At 36.2% G+C, this 26150-nt stretch overlaps 1 protein-coding gene across 2 annotated transcripts in view; it reads left to right on the forward strand.

Annotated features, from left to right (window-relative positions):
• Positions 1-26150, forward strand: part of LOC126253306 (receptor-type tyrosine-protein phosphatase N2) — a 449946-nt gene that overhangs the window by 228513 nt on the left and 195283 nt on the right. For both annotated transcript variants that reach the window (XM_049954535.1, XM_049954536.1), the window contains exons 6-8: positions 1420-1534; positions 8079-8324; positions 15788-15909. In XM_049954535.1, coding sequence (XP_049810492.1) covers positions 1420-1534; positions 8079-8324; positions 15788-15909 — 483 coding nt within the window. The remainder of the gene's footprint in view (positions 1-1419; positions 1535-8078; positions 8325-15787; positions 15910-26150) is intronic.

Here is a 26150-nt window from a genome sequence, read left to right on the forward strand (position 1 = left end):
GCACCAGAAAACTCTACAAAAGATTAAATAACTTTTTATTCAGGAAACATACATTCCAATTTTACAGTTTTAAGCAATGTGGTGTCATGTTACAGGACCAGGGAAAGTGTTTATATTAGCTCCAGAAAAACACTATTTTTGCTGGTACCATATTTCCTAGACATTGGATGAAGCTACCATCTGAGTCTTACTTGAGCTATGACACTCCTTGAATTATCACTTAGTGAGATGATACAGTGATTGAGAGAATGGACACAGGAGATATGAATTTCACTCAGACGTATGAAAGAGAAAGAAACTTCCTTCCTTCCTTTCTTCCTTTCTAGTGCCCTTGATCCAGCCAATGCCATGTATGGTCTGGTCTGGTACTTCTCCTATTCCAGGGAGAACCATTCATACCCATTTACAGGCTATTATTATGATCAGTATGCCACTCCAAAAGGCATTTTGAACCTACTGCTCCCACCCCAGGGAGTAATGTGTTGACTGCTTCTGTCAGCGTCTAGTGTAACCACACAGATATATGTGACATCATGTTGCACAGTGTTTGCACACTGTGCATTGGAGACACAGGACCTAAAACCATACCAATCCCCATCATTAATCCATGAGGCAGATTCAAACCAGAGGTAGTCCAACTCTCCGTGTCCTGAAAGCAAGTGCTTTAACACACCCATCTAGTGGGGTGGGTTTATGAAATTAGAAGGAAACTGATTTTTAATAATGTTTACACCATAAATTACTAGAGAATTTATTAAACAGTTCAAATAAGCATCCAGAGTACAGAAAAGACAATATTAAATACATTAGAAACTCAACGGGAGATGGATAAAGCTCTAGTGAACATTAAATCCTGTGTACTTTCAAAATAAAGTCAAAACGTCACACACAATACTTAAATCCATTAAGAGCTTTTCAGATAACTGGTACTTGTTCAGAACTTGAAAATGAGACAATTGATGTAATGATTAAGGTACCATACTTGAACTAAGGCATGTGTGATTGAAATCCTCATTAGGTTTTAATGATATGTGTGAAACAGGTTAGTCTTAGGATAGCGTTTGGAAACAATGCACTGGATAATTGCTCCCCCCCCCCCCCTTCTTTGCAACTAATGCCAACTGTGGTGACATGCTAAACTCAAGGCAAAAAAACTGAAAGACCAGTGTTTTTGCACAGCACTCACTCAGGACTGAAACAGGTCCAAGAAATGGAAATCCGAACTATACACTTAAGTTTTATAAATGCTTTATTCATTACCCACGGAGTTTTTTGATACCTTGTTGTCCACAACAAAGGAACACTATGCTTTAGAAAACATTGCTACTGTAAAATGATTGTGTCATAGCAGTTGTTACTTTACAATTGCATTCTGTGATTTTCTATGTTAACCTCAACAAAAATTTTGTTCTCTTACAGCCAGCACCACAAAGCTTGGCAGTGGTGAAATTTACTCCAAGTGCTGCCAATCCACATCCCCAATTTGCTGACGAAGTATATTATCCACCAATCACCGCACCAGAACCAATCAATGGTAAATATGATTCTGTATGCAATGCTGCTCTCTGTTAGTGTTCATAGATCTCAGCTTGAAGTAAAGTGTGACCTGTTGCTAGAATTCCACTAATCTGCCACTCCTCTGTAAACTGCTATTAACTGCTAAGTGTTAAATGCAAGAAGCTAATAAGAGTAAATGACATAAAAATGATGACTTGTGATGAGATAGAGGTTGAGAGTACCTAAAAGTTATTGCTGAGTGACCACACTAGCTCTTACCTTTTATATTTCGTTACTCATTTTGGCTCTTCTCCAAGACCAGTTTAAGGCTCAAACAATACAAGAGCCCATTTGGAGCATCAAGCTTTGAGGAGCACCAGAGGCACACATGTACAACATTTTTATACAGGGTATATAATTAATTAGCATAGAAAAGTGGCATAGCTGCACGTATATGATAATAGAAGCAAAAAACTTCCAGAAAACATGGGACTGTGAATGAGCCAGTTGCAAGATAATTGCCAATGTGTGGATATGATTTGCCACTGACTTCAATATCCAACATTGTCCAAGTTAGCATAAATGTGTTTGAAACATCAACTTTTTAATTAAGTCCCAATTTAATTTGGTGCACATTTCGTCCAAGGCCTACCTTAACAAAAGATACAATACCACTCCAGCACTTTAGGTGTTACAACTTAATGTATACTCATATCCATTAATGTGGTGTTCTCTGTGTTGTCCTCACATTTTGAGATAACTCTGCATTTTTCTTTATAAAGGATTATTGTTTGTTTAAAAAACCCAGATCATCTTGTGAATCCTCTCAAGGCCATAGAATTTACAGCCCCAGTTCTTCAGATGCATCAGTGGAACAACTGTACAGTGGGACCATTGTACACTTGGCTTTTGACCCCAGACAGAGAAATCCACAGGTCAGATGACCTTGGAAGCCAAGGTACAGGATGTGGTCAACCAACCTATTTTGGGCCACACTTGCACATTTGATGTATCCATATATCAGCAGCAAAATGTCCCTATGGCCTATCATGTATGTACCACAGTCATCAAGACTACATAAGTTAAGGTAGTACAAGGGTGAAATTTGAGCCCAATTATATGGGGCTTAGTCAAAAAGATTACATTCTAAATACAGTTGTACAACTAGATGAACATTTCATACTGAAGTTATTGGCAGTTTATAACCTAATATTCACAAATATCTTATTAATAGTTTGTTTGGGGTCTCCGGTTTAAAGGACTAGCTTTAAGTATCATGCATTTTTTGTTCCACTTGGGCTCCATTTTTTGAACTTTAACATGGATGATGCAGTGCTCTAATATTCTGTTGCTATCGGCTTTCTTGTACAATTCAAGAAGTTTTCAATTTGCTTTCTGCATCTATCTATCAGTGGTGTATTTTGAAGAATCATATATCTGGCTGCAAAACTTCTCAGGGGTACCCATCGGGGAAACTGAGTAGATGCCTTGGAGACTTTTAAACAGTATGCTGAAGGTAGTAATGATTCTAAATCAGATGCTTTTGGAAGAAACAGTGGCACTGGAAGATAGCTCCAATAATTCAGACTCTGTTGTACAGTGATCTGGTAAGAAATTATGGTTAGGATCAATTTGATCAGCAAAGCTGTGGACCTACCTGAAAGTTTTGGGAGTGTTTTGAAGAAGATGAGGTCAGGAGAGTGTAATAAAAGTGTGATAACAATTATAAAAGTGCTTACTGACAATCTTGGATATCATTCATTCAGACTTTGAAAAAGAAGAGAAAATTTGGCCAAGAAGAGTGAAGAAGCAATTTATCTATGAGCCTAACAAAGATGCAGACCACTCTTTAAGGTAAAATTTTTGCCTTATATACAGCTATCTGCTCACTAAAAGATGGATATGAGCTTATGGATGGTCATAGTAAGGGTGTCTGCTCCTATACAATATTACTAATCTGCACATGTGGGGTAGAGGAAAACTTAAAGCTGCATGCATGGCTCTTGAGCCTTTAAATGATGGCGATGAATGTGACATCTGTGTGAAAGAACTAAATGATGAAATTTCGATCTTAGTGCCAAATCCTCTCCACTATCTTACAAGACAAAAGGCAATTTCATTGCTAATTTTTCCAATACGTTTGTAAACTTACAAAGTCTAACTTCACTTAAATCTGTGGCTAGTGGTGAAAGGAGTTTTCAAAACTTAAGTTGATAAAGACACATCTAAGGTCAATACTTTCTCAAAACCAATTAAGTAGACTATCATCTTAGCAAATTAAAAGTGATACCTAGAAGTCAGTAGATTCAGATTCTGTATTGGAAGATTTTGCCTAATTAATGACCAGAAAAAATTCAGTATGATGTTTTTACAAAGGGGAACATTGTCAGTACATATAATGAAGAACTATAGGAATTATAGATGATTCTATTAATACAAAATTTCTCTTTCAATCTCAAACACATTTTTGTACTCTCCTTTTCAGTCACATACATGACAATTCTGGCCAACAATTATAAATTTTCAACTACTTTCATAGCAAATTTTCTGAAATTTAAGTACCTGTAGGTGAGTTTTCTTTACATGTAACATTCAGTTGTGCAGTGTTGTATGCTCAACACATCAATATGAGATTAGTTGAGTTTTGTATTACTGTCCCATGTTTTTCTTATGAAAAGTTAAATATTTGTAAATTATAGAATTAAAAAGTTCAGTCATTAAACAAAAAGTATCACAAATTTTACGTTTTCTTTCTTTTCGCCCATTTTGATAGATAACACATTTCTGCCGACTCTGGAACTGTATAAAAGGTCTAGTTCTTTCTGCTCTCATGAAAACCTACCGAAGTTCTAATACATTTGTTAATTGGAAATAAGTTGTTCCATCTTTTAATATTTAGCACTGAAATAAGATCAGATTTTTTTCTGTTACAGTGGAATATGAACGTAGTGCTTATTTTAAAAGAAAGGAAACCAATCCATTTATACAATCTCTAGACATATATTTATTTCTAGAGGTCTTAACAAGGCCCAAAGGACAGACATCTAATGTTTGAAAGGAGAAGGGGTGGGAGTGCGAGAGTAGGAGTGCAACTGATATGTGGCTTTCTGGGAAGATGGGATAAGAGTTCTGTTATTGCTTCATGGGGCATTGTTTATTTTTGTTGCATTTAGTACACATTTTTTTTCAATTTTAAGTACCACTGCAATTTACAAGAGTTGTGCAGAGTCAGAAAGTAATCGAGAAATCTGCTACCCTTAATCTCCAGTCCACAGTCCAGCTCATTACTCTGGAATAAAATGCCCTAATGTTCTATTTATAATCAAAAGGAGTCAGGAACTATGTCATTAAAAAAAAGTTTACTGCTTTAACAAATCAATATATTCAATAAAAGTTCACAAGCCCAAATTATTATTTTTGAAATTCGTTAAAGTTTTCCATTCATAATTACCACTCATTACATTTGAGAGATGACTTCTACTCAAAGTTCCATGTACTGCTAATTATTGCTCCATCTATTAATTAGGTACAATTAATTGCTTGCCTTGAAAGCAGTGAATAAGCTACACCACTTGCCACATGGTTCACTAGAACACTACAGCTGGCATACAAGATAAAAACATTGAAACTGAAACACAGACTGTCCAATAAATTACCCATCGAAGAAAGTTCTCCTCTACACATAAAAAAAACCCTCTGTCTTCCCCTACAGTTTTTAGTTTTGCCCCTCTACTGTTCTCTCTCCCACCATGGAAGTAATTCCCTGATGCCTTGATACCTGTCCTGTCATCCTGTCCCTTCTTTTTATCAGTGTTTTCCATATATTTCTTCCTTCACAAATTCTGAGGAGAACCTCCTCATTCCTTACCTTATCAGTCCAACTGTTTTTTTAACATTCTTCTGTAGCACTACATCTCAAACACTTTGATTCTCTCCTGTTCCCTTTTTCCCACTGTCAATGATTCACTACCATACAATGCTGTGCTCCATACATACATAGTCAGAAATTTCTTCCTCAAATTAAGGCCTATGTTTGATATTACTCTTGGCTAGGAATGCCCTTTCTGACAATGCTAGTCTCCATTTGATGTCCTCCTTGCTCCATCTGTCTTGTTTTATTTTGCTGTCTAGGTACCAGAATTACTTAATTTCATCTTCTTTGTGATCCACTATTTCATTTGTGTTACATCTCATCTTTATCTTTTTCCAGTTTACTCTCAATCTGTATGCTGTACTCATTAGACCAATCATTCCATCCAATTCTTCTTCATGTTCACAGATTGTAGCAATGCTATCAGCAAATCTTATCACTGATATCCTCCTCCCCTGAATTTTAATATTTTATTTTATATCCATCATTGCCTCTTCAATTAATAGATTGAACAGTAAGGGCAAAAGACTGAATCCCTGTCTTATACCCTTTTTAACCAGAACACATCATTCTTTGTTCCCTCTTGGTTCTTGTACATACTGCATATAACCCTTCCTTCCCCGTGGCTTACTCCTATTTTTCTTGGAATTTTGAAAATCTTCAACTGTTTTACATTGTCTTTTAGGTGAACATATGCTATGAACATGTCTTCATTTTTCCTCAACCTTCCTTCTACTGTCAAGTGCACCATGAGAACTGCCTCTTCAGTGCCTTTACCTTTCACAAAGACAAAGTGATTGTTATCTAATTGATCCTCAATTTTGTTTTCCATTCTTCTGTATATTATTCTTGTCAACAGCTTAGATGTAGGAGCTGTTAAGGTGACAATTTGATAATTTCCACACTTGTCGACCCTTGCTATCTTTGAAACTGTGTGGATAATATTTTTCTGAAAGTCTGATATGTCGCCAGTCTTGAAGATTCTACAGACCAACTTGAACAGTCATTGGGTTGCCAGATTCCCCAGCGACTTTTAGAAATTCTGGTGGAGTTGTTATCTTTTTGTTCTACCTTATTTGATCTCAAATCTTTCAGAGTTCTTTTAAATCCTAACTCTAATACTGGATCCCCTATGTCATCTCTATCAACTCCAATTATTATTCTTCTAAAATGCCATTTGACAAGTCCTCCTCCTCATAGATGCCTTCATCATACTCTTTCCTCCTACTTGCTCTCTCTTCTGTGTTTAACAGTGGAATTCCTATTGCACTCTTGACATTACCGCCCTTGCTTTCAGTTTTACTGAAGGTTGTTTTCACTTTTCTATATGCTGAATCATTCCCCTTGACAACCATTTCTTTCTTGATTTCTTCATCCCTTTTTTTTCCAGCCAATTCACCTTAGCTGCCCTGCATTTGCTTTTTATTTATACTGTCTTGGATTGAAAAATTTACCCCAGCACTGGAAGACTGTTGTAAATAGAAAACGAGAATATCTTATTGATGACTAAAGTCTCTGTTATGTGTATTTTTTGTGCCTATGAAACTTATGGAAAAACACTATGCACCAACTCATCTGTTGAAACTTCATGGCAGATTAAAACTGTGTGCCGGACCGAGACTCGAACTCGGGTCCTTTGCCTTTCGTGGGAAAGTGCTCTACCAACTGAGCTACCCAAGCTTGCAATTTGCAGCATTCCACCATCCATTCCGTTCAACTGCTCTTCCAAGTCCTTTGCTGTCTCTGACGGAATTACAATGTCATCGACGAACCTCAAAGTTTTTATTTCTTCTCTATGGATTTTAATACCTACTCCGAATTTTTCTTTTGTTTCCTTCACTGCTTGCTCAATATACAGATTGAATAACATCGGGGGGAGGCTACAACCCTGTCTCACTCCCTTCCCAACCACTGCTTCCCTTTCATGCCCCTCAACTCTTATAACTGCCATTTGGTTTCTATACAAATTGTAAATAGCCTTTCGCTCCCTATATTTTACCCCTGCCACTGTCAGAATTTGAAAGAGAGTATTACAGTCAACATTGTCAAAAGCTTTCTCTAAGTCTACAAATGCTAGAAACGTAGGTTTGCCTTTCCTTAATCTAGCTTCTAAGATGAGCCGTAGGGTCAGTATTACCTCATGTGTTCCAATATTTCTACAGAATCCAAACTGATCTTCCCCAAGGTCGGCTTCTAGTAGTTTTTCCATTCGTCTGTAAAGAATTCGCGTTAGTATTTTGCAGCCATGACTTATTAAACTGATAGTTCGGTAATTTTCACATCTGCCAACACTTGCTTTCTTTGGATTGGGATTATTATATTCTTCTTGAAGTCTGAGGGTATTTCGCCTGTCTCATACATCTTGCTCACCAGATGGTAGAGTTTTGTCAGGACTTGAGTATGAAAAATAACCACAATTATTTTCTCTGTAACATCACTAGAAAATGTCACCATTTATTTCCATATGTACTAGGGCAGCTTATATAAATGCTCTTTAGATAATGGTGGAAAGAGACTCACAATGTGTGAAATCACATAGATTAATTTCCCTCTGATTATATGCAACAATGAGTCTTCATGAAGTCCTTTATAACTTTGAACATGAAATTGTCAATATTAACTGCAGTTATACATCATTCTGTGTAATTATATACCACTTATAATAAAAATTTTAACTGTTATAACTGCAATTTTTCTTTTCTGTTTGAAGTTCTAGATGAAGATGGCAATTATCGAACAATAGTTGCAAAGAAAGCAGAAAGAATTCCCGGAATTTTTGAGGCCAACCCAGATGTGGCATCTTGGCGCAACATCTTGGGTGTGGACTTACCGACAGTGGAGGAGAGAGCTGCCCCCAGCAGCTTCTCTCGTGAATATAACACTCCTGAACAATTCCGCCAGGGCTACGAGACCCGTGACCGTGCAGGGTACACAGAAGGTGGACCTGTACTCCAAGGTATTCCTATGAGAGTCTTTCAGTAAGATAATCAAGTAGTACTGTCATCAGCACTAACAATAGGCTGCAGGCCAATAGGTACATCAGACCAGTTTATGTGGTATTAAGCCTCATGCTTTGGTAGGGGCTGAGATAATTTAGACCCAAATACTAGTTAACTATTTAAATTGTAAAGATGTTGTGTAATAATGTAGTCCATGAATGTTCAGTACACAAAACGTGTGTTTTTATTATTTCTTTCTGCTTGAATGCAATACGCTTGCTGTATCAACTAATGTAGCACAACAATCCACAAGCTCTCTCTCAAATGTGCTTACAACACATACATACATACATAGGAACATGTGCATACACACACACACACACACACACACACACACACACACACAAAGAGAGAGAGAGAGAAAGATATAAACAAACACTGCAAATATTCTGAGGATGTATAAGTGATTGTCGCTTGTTTAACAGAATAATTAAATTAGAAAATGGCTGTAATATGTTCTGTATGTACTGAAATATGACTTTCAGTCTAAAAGTAGTATATGTCTATGTATAGGACTGGATATTCTTTCTTTAAATCAACAACTGTGCAAAGGTTTAATTCACTGATGTGCGAAATGACTCTGAACTGCATTGGGTATGAAGATTAGTAGAATGTTCAGGCACTGCTTTTATTTATATTGTCATGTTTACACTATGTAATACTATATTTTTATGTGTTAGTTATATTTCAATAATGTGATTTGGAAGGTTTTTGCTGAAACAGTATGTGGTATATTTCTATAAGGATTACTTATACGCACAAGAGTATCTTCCACATGTGTGTTAGAATACTCATATCAAATATATCTATTGGTGATTTTGCCTGGAAGATGTTTTATTATACTTTTCTTAAGATTTTTCTAATATTTCTAATAACTCCCTACTAAAGATTCTGTAGATATTATCTCCTAATTTCATTTTCAACTTTTTATAAACAAAAACAAAAATAATTTAGCAAAACCATATTGGGCATTAAAAGTAAATGGCCACCAACATTCTGAAACAACTGGCCTTAGCATAAATTTGTGCTGTTTGTCAATATATACATTAGGAAAGAGAAATTAAAAGAAGAGATGAAAACAAAGAAAAACACAGAAGAAATGTGCTCACACCACACACACACACACACACACACACACACACACACACACACGCTCACATGCACACACACTCACCCACATATACACTATATTCATGAATTTCTCCTAACAATAGAACCACTAGTGATGAGAAAGTACTAAAGACCATTAAATATACTGAGTTTCCCAGTTTTCCTGAAAGTATAGAAGAAAGTACCTGGAAATCTTACTAACAAAGCCACAGTTGTAAGCAACAAATATTGCTATAGATCGTCATGTAATACAATTCTTCTTGAACTGCCTTTCAAGCAGTCAGCATTACGTGATGTATGATTTTCCTTACTTGTTCCAGTGTTAGAAAAATGAGTCTGTGGAATATTTAGTATGACAAATAATTTTTTTAAACAGTTGGTTTCTAGCATTTTCTCTCTTGAGCCTATGTTGTTTGATATCAGAAATTCTGTTAAAACAAGTCATCTACACTGGGTGCTCATGTGAATCTATTATCATCTTCATTCTATGCTGTCATTTCCAGTGGTCATCAACTAAATGGTTAAATCTACAATTCCTGGTGTTGTGTGTGCCCTACTTTCTGACTTATTATTTGTAGATACTTTCAGACTATGCACTTTGTGAGCTTGAATATCCCTTTGCCACAGTGACTATCTACTATCTTTTTTTAAATTTATTTCCTTTTAACATCAACAGTCCTTTGCAAGCAAAAATGAAATATAACATGAGTACAGCTCTTGCATTTTTTCCTGCCTACATTCAAAACACTCACTTGCCTCTTTACACAGGTTCTAAAATAAGTATCAGATGTAATATAAGAACTTCCAAAATAACATCTGCATAACCAATGACTAATGCACTGCATGTTACACTGTTTTCAGTTCAGTGTAAAAGGGTACTGGGAATGAACCACAACTGTGGCTATATGTTCACTAATGCAGATTGTCTTAATTTCTATTGATGGATTTTTTTCAAGTGAGTGGCACATTTTACTAAGTTATGTGCATTTCAGGTCTTCAACAAAAAGAGTAACACAAAAAATATTCACTATTCCACAAGCAACACACTATACATGTACAGAGTAATCCAGAGTAATTCACATTATAATCTAACAACTCTAAAAGATTTGTTATAATTAAGAAAGTAATTTTGATTGAACAGTTAAATCTGAGGTATAAGGACTACCAATTACACTATAAAAGTGCATGGTCATAGAAAGTAGATCCATTGGTTTCCTTTTTACTACAACAACTGACACATTTCCTACAGTATGACCAAGGATGAGGGAAAGGCAAACACTCTTCCTAAATAAAAGCAAGACTGATTAAGCATTGAGTTCCATATGATGGTTAAAGTTTCAGCTGAAATTTAGTGTCAATACAGAATGAAAAGAAACTGAAGGGGAAAACTGCATTAAGCGGACATATTCGTAATATAGGAGAAACTTTTGGAAATGCACAGGGAGAATGAAATGTTCCAAGAAATAAATTCTAATGGTTTTCATAATGTAAAATACACTGATTATTGAGAACAGAGCTCAGTGCAATAAAGCTACAAGATGCTAAAAATGATGCAATAATCCTTTTCTTAAGTTCATATGCTATGAATAAAAGTATTTTGGGTCAGTGCAGTCAGCTTCTTGCTAGTGCCACAAGCAAGTAGGGTATGGTTTATACAAATGGCACATGTTGACACATTCCAACTTACATATAGTTAATAGGAGTCCACAATGTTCTACATACTGACTTAGATGTAAACTCTGCAGTCTGTAATAACAAAAAGTTTTATCTTTTCTGCTTACATCACTATGAATGGTTTCCTATTGCTTATTTTCTTTGAAAAATGTGTGTTTTGTCACATGCACATCAGAGAAGTTCCCTCAGAAGTGGCAGTTTCTCATTCTGTATGCTCCTTTTTTCTATTTTGCAGTCCTATTTTTGTCCATCAATGTGCCTGCTTTCTGGGTATATTGTTTCTGTTTCTGGCTCTTGCAACTTTTAATCACAATATTTTGCTTTCTATGAATGATATAGCTTTTGTTTGCAGTGTAACCATCTCCCTACAACAGTGAATGTACTCTCTCTTCACACTATGTTTTTGACTTCACATCTTTTCAATGTATTGCATAATATTGCTCTTCTTCTTCAACTCTGCTATGTATACAATTCTGCCTCCATCATGCATAGACTTGGTCTGTTGTGCACTTGCCTTCTGTATACTGTTATTACTTTCATAATACTGTACAAAACATAAAATCAGGTATAATACCCCATTTAACTTAAAAAATATTTGTACAATTATAGGTTTGTTCTACACATGCCATTTATACATACCAAAGTTCACACAGATGCTGTACCTGGAATTAGTTTTGGTGACAAAACTTACATTTCTACATTTACAATACATATTTCTTATTAAAAAGACAATATAAGAAAATAAGCTTATAGGTTGGAACAAAAAGCAACTGTAATAACAAATTATGACACCGTTAGTACTTGGCAATTTTAAGTGTTTCACGATTATAATTTGTTAAATGTACTGATGGTATCAAAAACCAGTGCAAAATTCTACCTTTCAGTTCTTGTTTAGCTTCCAGTAACTCACAATTAAAATTTTTTATTATCATTTGCAAAAAAATTAATGACATAAAATTTTCCAGAATGAGGAAACTAAATTTACCAGTAAATTAGTTCATGCTATGACTGAGTTCAAACAATTATAAATTAACTATTAAACACTCTTTCAGTTTTTGGAATGGAAAACTACTTTCTCAAATGATCTGCTTACTCATAGAAACAATGTTCAGTTTTTGACAGTTATTCACAGCATTTGATGTCTGTCAAGTAGGAACCAAGTAAATGTTTTTGTTAATAAAATATTTTTGTAGCTTCATTCATGTAATAATCATCACATCTTTACACATCTTTTTAATTATATTGTAGTTCCTTACCTTCCTTCAGAATGTACATGTTTACATTGAAGTCCTTTTGAATAATGAAACAGTGTGTGCAGTATTTTCTTCTTATTTTACAGTGACTACAACTTAGAAATCACAATGAATCAAATACTTCATGAGATAATTCATGTTCACTTCATACACCTACAAAATAACACTGAAAAGTGACAAATACTACTAAACTAAAATAATGTGATTATGCACTATCTACTCAACTGTAGACATTCATTTACTTGCGAAATACTGCATGGTATAGATTCTGAACACCATGATACATGTCAAAATTTTATCTACAACACTGCAAAATAAGATTCTATAAAGTTTCTTAAGAAACAAGACTAAAATCACATACTTGAGTGACAGTATATCTTCTTTCACCTGTACTGATCATCTTGTTACCATAAATCGATTTTCCTTACTCTCATGAAATTCTGTATCACATTTTTTTAAACTGTCAAAGAAAAGACAGATCTTGAGCTTCAGTCACTACTAGTAGTGCTACAAGGAAGCTATGTAACATCTTATAACATGAAAGAAATTAAATTTGAAGAGAAGTATAATACAACATCATAGAGTCCACATTTTGGAAGCAAAACTTTCAAATACCTGTTGTACTTTTGAAAAACAACTTCCCACTGTATTACTTTCTTAATTTGTGTGTAAATATGATTTCATGTAAATATAATTTTAAATCATTTATTAGAAAGACACTTTGTTACTAAAACAAATGGTGTAGAGTTGTAATTAAAGACATTGTGTCATAATGAGCAGCTTATGATAGGAAATGATTACTCTGAAATGTAACAATTTCAGCATATCATTGTGGATATATACTACCAGCTCTGTTAGTCTGTTATGGACATGAAATTTGCAGTTAGTTTTAAAGTTAGGCCTCACCAATAGATTTGTAATATCAACTGCAGTAACAGAAACTGTGTAAAACTATAAAATAAGAGATATACACATTTATTACAAAGAAGAATGACTGTAGAACAGAGCATTTCAGCAATGCTTCCATATGGTTAACACAAATACTAATTTGAGTTACTCTTTTCATGTAGACTTCTCAATTTTATAATTATTATGAATCAGATTGGAATTGTTTCTAATCATCTCTGTATGTTACACCTGTTCTGAAACAATAAACTAATTTATCTCTTATTGACTTCTTACTGTAAATTCATTTATGCCCTTCCATTAATTTGAGCTACTAAAACATTTTCAGCATCTTCTAACACTCAAATTCTACAGCAAATATAGCTCCAAACACTCATTTGAAAATCACAATTGCACTGAATTGTGGCACAAACTTGCAGACAGAATTAATAAGTTTCCTTCCTTCTTTTATGTTCTCCTTTTCTAGTCTGTGAAGGGAATGGGAGGAACAGAGTAGACTTGTTAAGTAAGATTCTTACTCTTCTTGAAATGTGATGTGCCTATAATTAGATGCATTTAATTTAAAGAAGCATTAGACCTAATTATGTCTTGGCAGCTGTTGGTATCAAAGTTCTGCCAGCAAAATACTATGACTGCACTGGTGGGTGAAATTGCCTAAATCAAAACAAAAGCAGTTAATTATGCAGACAATGACAAAAAGAACCTGTAAATGAAACCTAGATACTTTGTCAAAAGACAATCAATGATGTTTTATAGTAATTAACTCACCTGGGGTCACAGAACTGTCATATTCTGACAAGCTGTAAATTCTTTATTTCTTTTACATCACTGCTACTACAGTCTCAAACTGCAACATTAGCTACAGTTTTTACGAACAATCAAGTGTAGTAATGCAACAGGACATGCACTTCTCTACAAAATTAAACTGTAGCAAAATTATTATAATTATCCGTCAAAAAATAGCTTTTGTTCTACTTTTGTAATCCACTTTTCATATTTTTATTTTGAATTAGGTTGAAGGCATGAAACAGACTATACAACCACGTCACACTCTGCCACATTGCTTCAAGTTCATGCTTTCATCATATTTCCTGGATCTCATCACGAAGGAGAACATTCATGCCTGTGGAAGGCACACACTGAGAAGGGACTCTTACAAGCTGCATTAATAATTGACTATTATTAAACTGATATAAGCTATTTGTACTTTACACAGGGTAAATTAAACAGTAGATTGATTGGATAGCTTCTGTTTACAAAACTGTTGCTGCTGCTACATCAGTTACAACAATTCACAGAAAGCCAATAAAAAATGCACCATTTAAAGAAAGCTTTGTCTTTTAAAAACACAAAAACAAAGATTTTTTTATGGTCCATATAAGTCTCTTTATAAGACAATCTATTGACTTCGAACCATTGTAGGCCTCTTCAGGTATCATGTGGGCTGTGTTTGGTATGGCTATGTTTGGGTCCTTGATTGTTATGCTTGAGTCATCAACAAACATCACAGTTTTTAAACAGTGCCCAGTAAAATAATGTTTTATCATGACATTCAGCACACTTCTTGTTTCCATACACAACTGTATGTTCTGGATCTGTTTCCTCTCTTTACTACGGCTGTAAGACATTTCTATCTATGCTTCAGCTACTGGTTTCTCATAAGAAATTACAGTAGTGCTATTACGTACATGTCACTTGTATATACACAAATGCAGTGCTCTTTTTTATATATACTGCAGTTCTCTTTTTTACTAATTTCAGTTTGAGAACTGTAACATCTGATTTAGCTGTATATTTCAAGCATATAGCAACACAAGGAACATGGTGAAAATACAAAACAATTTTAAGCAGAAAAATTATGGTTTACAACATTTACACTGTACACTCATACTGGTTTGAAAACACATAAAAATTATTTATATGTTTATTTCCCACTTTTCTTATTCTCACATTTGGCAAAAATAAGTTGATGAAAGGAAAAAAAAAACATTTTCTTTATTGATATATAATACTTCATCTACAGACCACATTTAAATTAACTTAAATGACACAAACAATAATTCATGAATACTAATAATAATGACACTTACCTACAAACTCTTCAGAACATTTATACTTCCCTTTCAATCCAGTTAGTAACACCTGTGCTCATACTTCATGTAAAAGAATCATATTTCTCTTTTTTCCATAATTTTTATCTCTTCTCAGTCAGCAATGTTTGCTTACATAATCCAATACAATCATCAAGAGGAACACTCCTGTTATTTCATTTGAAACAGCCTCTCATTCTATATCATAACAATACTGTACTGGCACATGCATCATTGATATCTGGTTTGCCTGGGTCTAGCTAAATTATGACAAACTTCCCCTTTCACTGAAAACTGAACAAATAGTGTTAACTGAAAGAATTCACATACACTATAAAAAAAAGAGTGCATACCAGGCAATCTGAGAACATCATAATGCTATTGCAGGAGAAGCTGTAGATGTCGATCAACAACTCGATGATCTTCTGGATGAATTAGATGCTGGCTTCAAACGCCGTGAACGACTTGATGTTAAGAAACCTGGACCTGCTTTTACTGTTCACAGACAGGTAAGACATTCTTAAGCAGACATAGTAACGCTACTTACTTCACACTCATTGCATGACAAATGAAGCAGAGGATGCGTGAATGATGTGTAAAAGTAAAGAAACACATAAGAAATTTATTCCCTCTTCAAAATTAAAGTTTCACTTTCAGTCTCCCAGAGTCAAGTGCCAAAAGTAATAAATCTAATGCTTAGCTACATCAGTTACGTAAAATATGAGGGCAGAGTTTGATTGCCTCATGACATGTTGATTTCCTACTGTGGGACTACAACATTTAAACAATGCCATTGTAGTTTGGTTATTTTTTTGTGACTTTAGGCTTTACACTCTGTTTGTATAGGAATGATATCTTCTATCACAACTTCCTGTTGAAACATGGCATGGTCTACAAAAGAAAAATAAAGCTCATTTTTTGTGCAATATACCTTGGAAGTTCTTCATTGCATTCATTTCTCTGTTACATACATGGTGTTACAATGTTACAGAAACAATGGGGCTGCCATGCTCAAACATTCTCACTCTATAAACAAACCTGGGGAATGGCCATGGTCACAGACATGGGCCATCTTATGCCAACGCATTCATGGCTCATGTAGAGAAAACCCTTGTAGCCACCCAGAATGCTAAATATCTCATCTGGTTCAGACTGACTAAGAGTGTCTGCATGATCTGGACAAAGGGTTAGGACACCCATACAGATTCCTCTGCAGCTTCAACACTTTCTCCCCTATTTGCTCCTCAGCTCAACAAATTACATGCTTCGATGTTGACTTCTACCACATTGATGGCTCCATCAATATCTCCATCTACATCAAACTTACCAACTACCAACACCACCTCCATTTTAACAGCTGCCACCCTTTCAACACCAGGAAGTCCCTTCTATACAGCCTATACACTTATAGTGATTGCATCTACAGTGACCAGCAGTTCTCCTGACATTACCAAAGGTCTTGCTGAGGTCTTTGTTTACTGAATTTACCGTTCCTGCTTTGTCTATGAACAGATCTCATGTGTGTTGTCTCCACAGTTGCCTATCATTCCTCAAATACTCACTGACCGGTTACAAAGGAGCATCCCCTCCTCTGATGAGTCAGTACTATTCAGGACAGAAGCAACAGAATCATGTTCTCTGCCAGAGTTTTGACTACCTCTTTTCATGCCCTGAATTTAGAAAGACATTTCCCATTTCTCTCACAGTGATATTCTCCTGCCACCCAGACATCATTGTGTCACATTCTACACTGACCAGACAAAAGTCATGGTATACCTTATAATATCAGGTCAGACCTCCTTTTCAACAGCGTAGTACAGCAACTCAACATGGCATGGACTCAACAAGTTGTTGGAAGTTGAATATATTGAGCCATGCTGCCTCTACAGTCATCCACAATAGCAAATGTGTTGCCAGTGCAGGATTTTGTGCATGAACTCACCTCTCTATTATGTCCCATAAATGTTCAAAGGGGTTCATGTCAGGTGATCAGGGTGGCCAAATCATTCACTCAACATGTCCAGAATGTTCTTCAAACCAGTCACAAACAATTGTGGCCCAGTGACATGGCATATTGTCCTCCATAAAAATTCAATCGCTGTTTGAGAACAATAAATCCATGAATGGCTGCAAATGGTCTCCATGTAGCCGAACATAACCATTTCCAGTCAATGATAAGTTCAGCTGGACCAGAGGACCTAGTCCATTTTAAAATACAGCCCACACCATTATGGAGCCACCACCAGCTTGCACAGTGACTTGTTCACAACTTGGGTCCATGGTTTTGGGGGTCTGCACCAGACTCAAACCCTACCATAAGCTCTTACTAATTGAAATTGGGACAATGGTTTTCTAGTATCTAGGGTCCAAACAATATGGTCAAGAGCCCAGGAGATGTTCTGCAGGATATCATTCTGTTAGCAATGCCACTCATGTTGGTCATCTGCTGCCATAGCCCATTAATTAAAAATTTTGCTGCATTACCCTAACAGATACATTCGTTGTACAACCCACATCGCTTCCTGCTGCTGTTTCACACTGTGTTGCTTGACTGTTAGCACTGACAGCTCTAAGCAAATGCCATGTTCTCAGTCATAAAGTGAAGGCCATATGTGGTGAGAGGTAATGGACGAAATTTGGTACTCTTGAAACTGTGGATCTCAGAGTAAAGAACACTTATTTCCAAAATGATATGTCCCTTGCATCTAGCTCCAACTACCATTCTACTTTCAAAGTCTGTGTTAATTTCCATGATGTGGCAATAATCATGTCAGAAACCTTTTCACAAGAATCACCTGAGTACAAATGATAGCTCCACCATTGCACCTTCTATACACAATACTGCTGCCATCTGCATAAATGCATATTGCTATTCCATGACTTTTTCACCTCTGTGTAAGTGGTTGTAATCACTAACAAGTTGTCTGTCCGCATGAATGGCCTTCACCAAACTGTGAAGATGACACAGTTGGACTATTCAGTTGCCAAGTATGCCACGCAATGTGATTTGCTTAATTTCAATGGCTGCTTTATGTCCCATGCCATCTGGATCTGTACCTTCAATAACAGCTTTTCTGAAACATATCCTTTGTTCCCATAGCTTGCCTGGCCTCAGTCTTCATTTGTCCCTTGTCCTCCAACTGCCTCAATCCCCTTCTCTGCTCCTACTCCAGCCTCAAACAGCCTTTATCAATCTGGCTCACCTCTTCTGTTCTAGCTTTACCACTCCCAGTGCTGCACCTAGCAGTCCATCATCCTGCCCTTGTACGCTACCACAGACACCTTCTACTTTTATATGTGCTTGTTCTTCTGATGCAGGACTTCAACTAATAGCAGAATATATATCGAACACTCTACTTTTAAATGTACCTGTCTGCTGTCAAACACCTCCTCTTCCTGATACTTCATGCGTTTATGTGGTGACACAAATACCTGTCAAGAAGCAGGCATTGTACATTTATACAATCACACTGAAAGTCCTTACTATTGTTATTATAGATACCATGAAAATGTGTAAATCAATTCGTAGGTGAAGTTATATCTAGATGAAGTTACAAGAAGTGTTAACATGAATTGCTACATATTAAAGCTGCAATTTACATAAAAAATAATAATAACTGTCACTTACATTTTGGACGAGTAAATATTCTATGTTGCTCACTGTACATAGAAGAAATTTAAGAAAACCCATATAGTGAATCATACTGAAGTTTTACATTCTATGTATTTTATTCTTCACTTTCATTACACTTTAATTAATGTTACTTAGTCATGCTGTAATCAAGAGCTAGTAACTGTTTTCTGTGGAATACTTCATTTAATATTTTCTTACGTTTAGGTCCCTTCTAGTCACAGTCATTCTACAATGAGAATCATAGCTACTGTTACTGATGATAACATTTAATTATGACGTGCAAGATCTCACAAGCTTTATGATATTTGGTGATCATATTTTTTCAGTTCTGACAAATAATATAGACTCTGAAAGACATTCATTAGAATTTCCCAGAGAGAAACATCCAAATTTTTAACATGGTGTTCACATCAGAATTTGAAAGCTTTCAACAACACTTAATCACACTGCACTTATATTTCTTTACAAGAACAGAACAATCTCCTCCATCCCGACCTGTATGGATTCTGAAAATATCCATCATGCAACATCCAGCTCTCTTTCTTCTCACAGGACATATTGAAAGCTATCATTCAAGGTAATCAGGCATATGCAGTATTTCTTGACTTCCAAAAAGCATTTGACTCAATACCATTGAAAGTGAAGAAGCCCTGAAATTGTGGACAATCTCAACTAGATTTTACTTTAGATATTCTCAGCAGGTGAAAGCCAGATTACAAATCCTAAGGTTCTGACTGTGATCCCTGTAGATTCTGGGATTTTTTCTTGTTGTTTGTCACTTCTTTCACTGCTCTATAACTGACAGAATAAGTCAGTTTAAAGGTGGGAGGAAGCCAAGAGCAAACCACCTTCAATAGGACCATGTCTAGTAAAGTTACTGTTTAAACGAACTCTTGGGTTGACCACAGATATACATGTTTAAGAAAGACCGAATAAGTATGCAAGAGGACACTCTAGCACTCTCGCAAGAAGCATGGCAATGTACACATGCCAATTTAAAGTGCTGAATCATTTAAAAACAATGGAATGCTTCTGCATCATAGTAATTTCAACCTCTGGTTTCTGCAGTGAAGACTGCTTGAGTTGTGCTACGTGCAAATTATGAAAACAGGTGTGATGCTGCCAGTATTATGTAAAAGTGAGTATTCCACTGCTTGTGTGTAATGATCTCACTCTGCATACATATGACAAACTTTTATTCATTTTAATAAATTGTGACAGACACTGCTGGAAAATGATACTCTCAGTTATCATGGGAATTCTACATACTAAGCTAAACACTTATCCAGACAGGTTATCCTTGGTGGTCCATCAGGTGGTGTAAGGGAACAGTGAATGCATCTGAGAAAACTTTGCAATGTATAAAGATTTTAAACTTAAAATCATCTATTATCATGTCTCTGTTACATATAATTAGATAGCAATATATATGAAACTCCCTGCCGATGTCTACACTCATGTTTGAAACTCGCAAACAGCTCTTATGTGCTTGGCTTGACCCAAGCATAAAATCCAGTTCTGCACCTGCAGAGACCACATTCCAGTTGGTGAGTTCATAGGCAAGGGGCAGAGAAGGAATTGGGGCCAATACATGTCTTCTACTCTGAGCATTGGAGTGACTCTCTGGAGTGTATCTGCCAGAGCCTGGACTTCCCCTCCTCCTGCTGAAGCTCGCCAAAGTGCAGTACTTCTTCCTTCCTGCTCATTCAGCCAACATGACACATAAATAGCAGATTTTGAATCTAATTCATATTTACACTATTCTGTAAATTATCAGGTACAGAAAGCTGGTTGAAACCTGAAATTGATAGCAGCAAGATTTTTGAGGAAAATTTAAGTGTATACGAAAAGGATAGGCAAATGGGAAATGGAGATGGTGTATTTGTTGCAGTAGATAAAAACTGAAGCTGGATGTGAGATTATTTGGGCAATACTCAGTATCAGGTGTGGGCATGGGCATAAAATGATAATTGGATCCTTCTATCACTCACCAGGCAAATCTCCTGATGTAACCAAAAACTTCAGAGAAAACCTCATTTCACTTGTACGTAGGTTCCCCAGTTGTATTGTAATCATTGGTGAAGAATTTAATCATCCAACAATTAATTGGGTACAATTTTGTTTGTGGTGGGCATGATAAGACATCCTGTAAAACGTTACTAAATGCCTCCTCTACAAACTATCTAGAATAGGTAGTTAGGAACCCCGTTCCTGATGGAAATATTTTGGATCTAATGGCAACAAACAGATCTGACCTCTTTGAGGATGTCCACATCGCAGCTGATATCACTGACCATGATGCGGTTGTGGCAATAATGATTACAAAAGTACAAAGGACAACTAAAACAAGCAGAAAGACATACATGGTAAACTAGACAAAAAATCAGTAATGTCATACCAAAATGAGGAACTTGAAACTTTCAGCACAAGTCAGGAGCATGTAGAGAAATTCTGCCTCAAATTTAAAAGAATAGTTGACCACGCACTGGATAGATATGTACCCAGTAGAACAGTTCATAATGGTACGGAACCTCCACAGTATACAGTCACTGTAAAGAAACTTCTAGAGAAACAGAGATTACCACATAATAGCTGTAAAACAAAGCATATAGAGAGACTCTGAATGAAACATGTTTGGCTGTAAAGAGTGTGATGCATGATGTCTTCGATGACTACTGTAGCAGAATATTGTCAAATGAGATTTCACAAAATCCAAAGAAATTCTGGTCATATGTAAAGGCTGTTAGTGGCACCACAGTTAGTGCCCAGTCCCTAGCAAATGAGACAGGTACTGAAATTAAGGATATGAAAGCATAAGCTGAAATGCTGAACTGTTTTCAAATGTTCCTTTACAAAGGAAAACCCAGGAGAACTGCCCCAATTTAATCCTCGTATCACTGAAAAGATGAATGAAATAAGCATTAGTGTCAGTGTTGTAGAGAAACAGCTGAAATCGTTAAATCTGAACAAAACTCCAAGCCCCAATAGAATACCTGTCAGAATCTATATTGAATTTGCAGCTGAGTTAGCCCCTCTTTTCACTATAATCTATCGTAGTTCCCTCAAACAAAAAAATGTGCCCAGTTCTTGGAAAAAGGCACGTCACACCCGTCTACCAGGGGAGTAGAAGTGATACACAAAAATATGTCTGATATCCTTGAAATTGATTTCTTGTAGATTCTTAGAATATATTCTGAGCTCAAATATAAAGAGCTATCTTGAACCAAATGACCTCCTAAATGCCAACCAGCTTGGTTTTTGAAAACATTGATCATGCGAAATCCAACTCGCACTTTTCTTATGTGACATATTGAAAGCTTTGAATCAAGAAATCAGGTACACGCAGTGCTTCTATATTTCTAAAAAATATTCGACTCAGTACTACACCTACACTTATTGTCAAAAGTACAGTCATATGAGGTATCAAGAGAAATTTGTGACTGAATTGAGGACGTTTTGGTAGGGAGGACACAGCATGTTATCTTGGATGAAGAGTCACCGCCAAATGTAGAAGGAACTTCAGGTTGCTCCAGGGAAGTGTGTTAGGACCCTTGATGTTCATGTTGTATATTAATGACCTTGCAGACAATATTAATAGTAAAATCAGGCTTTTTCCAGATGATACAGTAATCTATAATGAAGTACTATCTGAGAGAAGCTGCATAAATATTCAGTCAGATCTTGGTAAGATTTCAACATGGTGCATTGATCGGCAACTTGTTCTAAATGTTCAGAAATGTAAAATTGTTCACTACATCAATGGGTCACTGTCGGAATCGGCAAGCTCACACAAATACCTGGGTATAACACTTTGTAGGGATATGAAATGGAATAATCACATAGGCTCAATTGTGGGTAAACCAGATGGTAGACTTCAGTTCATTGATAGAATATTGGGGAAGTGCAATTGCTCTACTAAGGAAATTGCTTACAAATCACTCGTGTAACTCATTCTCGAATATTGCTCAAGTGTGTGGGACACATACCAGGTAGGACTAACAGGGGATACTGAATGTATACAGGGAAGTGCAGCACGAATAGACACAGGCTTGTTTACTCCATGGAGGACTGTCACAGAGATACTGAAGGAACTGAAATGACAGACTCTTGAGGACAGATGTAAACTATCCTGAGAAAGTCTATTAACAAAGTTTCTAGAACCAGCTTTAAATGATTACGGATATACTACAACCTCCCACATATCGCTCACACAGGGAGTAATTACTACATGAACAGAGGCATTCAAACAATCATTCTTCCCATGCTCCATATTTGAATGGAACAGTGGTTTGTAGAGTACAGATGTATATGTAGACGTAGAACTGTTGCATATTGACCCCTGTAAGCAATAACGTTTCTAAATCTGTAATAACAAATACTCTCTTAGTCAGCAGCAATAGCAGGAGTTTTCTCTTATTTGTTGCAGTTAAGTTTACAGGCAGTCAACTGAAAGACTCAATTATAAGACTGATCAAAATCACTGTTAGTAGTACAGTCATCTGGGGTTACTTTGCTCTGCTTTTTACAGATTTTTAAAGAAATTAGATTCAAAACAGGATTTCTTTAATGCTTCTGTGTTTCAAAATATTTTTAATAGTTAATACTATCTGAAATCTGTATTCATATATCTTAGGATAACCATTTATTTCTATTTTAGATTGTTTACTAACAAAATGGAGCAAACACACCTTGCCCTGGGGATACCTTGCACCGGATATCTAAATTACAGTAAAAATAAGGATTACAGAGAGCCAGAGTAATGTTTTACCATAGGAATGAAAGAAAAGACAGCGGTTGCATTAGAAATAAGAATTACAGAACTCTGGATCAATGTTTGACCGCAGGAAAAATAGCAATCATGTAAGCACAAATAAATTTTATTACCAAAACAGTTTTACAAATGAAATATTTAACACACAAAGTAGTCTACATCCTGAGTTATTAACTCCAATATCTACCAATCTCTGGCATGGAGAAAAAACCACATCGGCTTATCGGTTTTGGAGGCTGAATGGTGCAAATTATTTTGCCAAAGTCATACTTCATTTCCTCTTCCATGATTTCTTAGACTTTTTATTGAACGTATTGTAGCTCCATCACCACTAACATCAGTAATTAATCCAGAAAAATATTTGTCTTCGTATTTGAAGATCACGTACTGGCACACAGTGTGAACAACTTTGCCACATTCTGGACCCCTCATCTTCGGCCTGGTTATTAACTGAGTGCCATCCACTTCAAACACTACAGGTAATGGTGACCTAATCTGAAATCTCAGACAATTCTCATCTTCAGATAGCTTTGTAATCTTCTTCTGACCTACTTTCTTGATCTTTGTGTCATCTGCATTTCTTCATAACTTTTTTCTGCATCACTATCACACTTTTACCTTGTGGTACTGCAATCTTCCTTCTTTCTCTGTTACTGGCAACACCAGTAGTCCATTCAGATATCTTATTTTTAAAGGCTTCCATGAAATATTCTTATACTGCATCTTTTATCACAATCTGTGTAGGAAGGCGACAAAGAATTTCGGCAACATTGACTGAATGCATGCTGCACTTTCTGAAACCTGCTATTAGCTTTTTTGCTGAGCTTTTGCCAACTGTATCCATTAGTCTTCTTAACAGAAATGGAAGTGCTGTTTCTGCAAAACAGTGTCTTTTAAACCTTACTTGCAGCTTTCCCACTCTGTAAGGATCTGTCTCCAGTCTGCTTTCATGGGCCCAAAGAAAGCAACATCCAAAGGCTGTGTAATGTGGGTACTGTTTGCTGGTAGACAGGTGAATGAAATTTTATTCTCACAATAGAACTTTAGAACATAGCATGTCAAATGTGAGGACAAATTATCACAGATTACTTCCTTCTTTCCTTCCAGTTTTTTCAATCTCGGTAGCATCAACTTTGTGAACCACTCACTAAATGTGTTACAGTCAAACCACACTCTAGGGCTATGTGAGTCAAGGCATCCAATTGACCATTTTCTGTCCATGTAGACCATAAATCTACTGATTTGTAAACAATGAATGGAGGCAAAATTTCTCCCTCAGCATTGCTAGCAAACATTACAGATATGCCACTTTTGGAAGAGTTACAAATGTTTTCTGAATATTCTGAACCTCTATTTGTGAGAACTTTCTTTTTCCCACTGATCGTTAGTGAGACTGGTTTCATTGAATTTCTGTATATTGCTTGCTGGTACATGTTTCAGTTCAGCATGCAAACGTTCAACATATCTATTTGCTGAGAATAGATTCATCAACAGCAGCACTACTCCTATTAACGTTGGTTACAAAGTGTACAGAAAGTTCATGGTGCCATTTGATGAAACCCAAGAGCCATTCATGACCTGAACAACTGTCTTTGAATCTAGAAACTATATGTCCTTGTCTGGACAGTTATGATTTCACAATCATACAGAGTTCCATTGGAGTGCCAGGGAATGCAAATTCACTCAATTGCAAAACATATTTTACAAACAGCACTTCTTCTTCATTAGCAAAAATCTGAGAGAAACCTGGATATGAATTAATTCCTTCCTTTGACTTCAGTTTATTAATTATGGTTCTTCTTGTGGTATTAAAAAGTTTTTCAGCTCTCCTCTGTGATATCTCCTTCCTCCTGATGGCATTTCTCCAGAGTTTCTGGGCTGTAATCACAGTATCGTCTCCTTATGACAATTCTCTTGTACTTCCATAGCATTTTCACCTATCTGAAAGAGAGTTTATTCAATGCCAAGAGCACACTGTGGTGGTAAACTAAGTCTGAAATGTTTGTAAGTATGTAAGAAGTGCTCCCTGGGGATACTTTGCTCCACTTCTGTTGTGGTGCAATGTTCTGTTGTGGTGCAATGTTCCCCAAAATAAGAAATTTCATATCCTACAAAAGTAAACTGACAGGGACACACACAATATTCCAATAAGCCTGCATGGGGTAGCCACACAGTCTGAGGTGCCTTTGTCACAGTTTGCATGGCTCTCCCGTTGGAGGTTCGAGTCCTCCCTGAGGCATGTGTGTGTGTGTGTGTGTGTGTGTGTGTGTGTGTGTGTGTGTGTGTGTGTGTGTGTGTGGTCCTTAGCATAAATCAGTTTAAGTTAGATCAATTAGTGTATAAGC

This window comes from Schistocerca nitens, chromosome 4 (genome assembly GCF_023898315.1).
Source record: "Schistocerca nitens isolate TAMUIC-IGC-003100 chromosome 4, iqSchNite1.1, whole genome shotgun sequence".
Classification (NCBI taxonomy): domain Eukaryota; kingdom Metazoa; phylum Arthropoda; class Insecta; order Orthoptera; family Acrididae; genus Schistocerca; species Schistocerca nitens.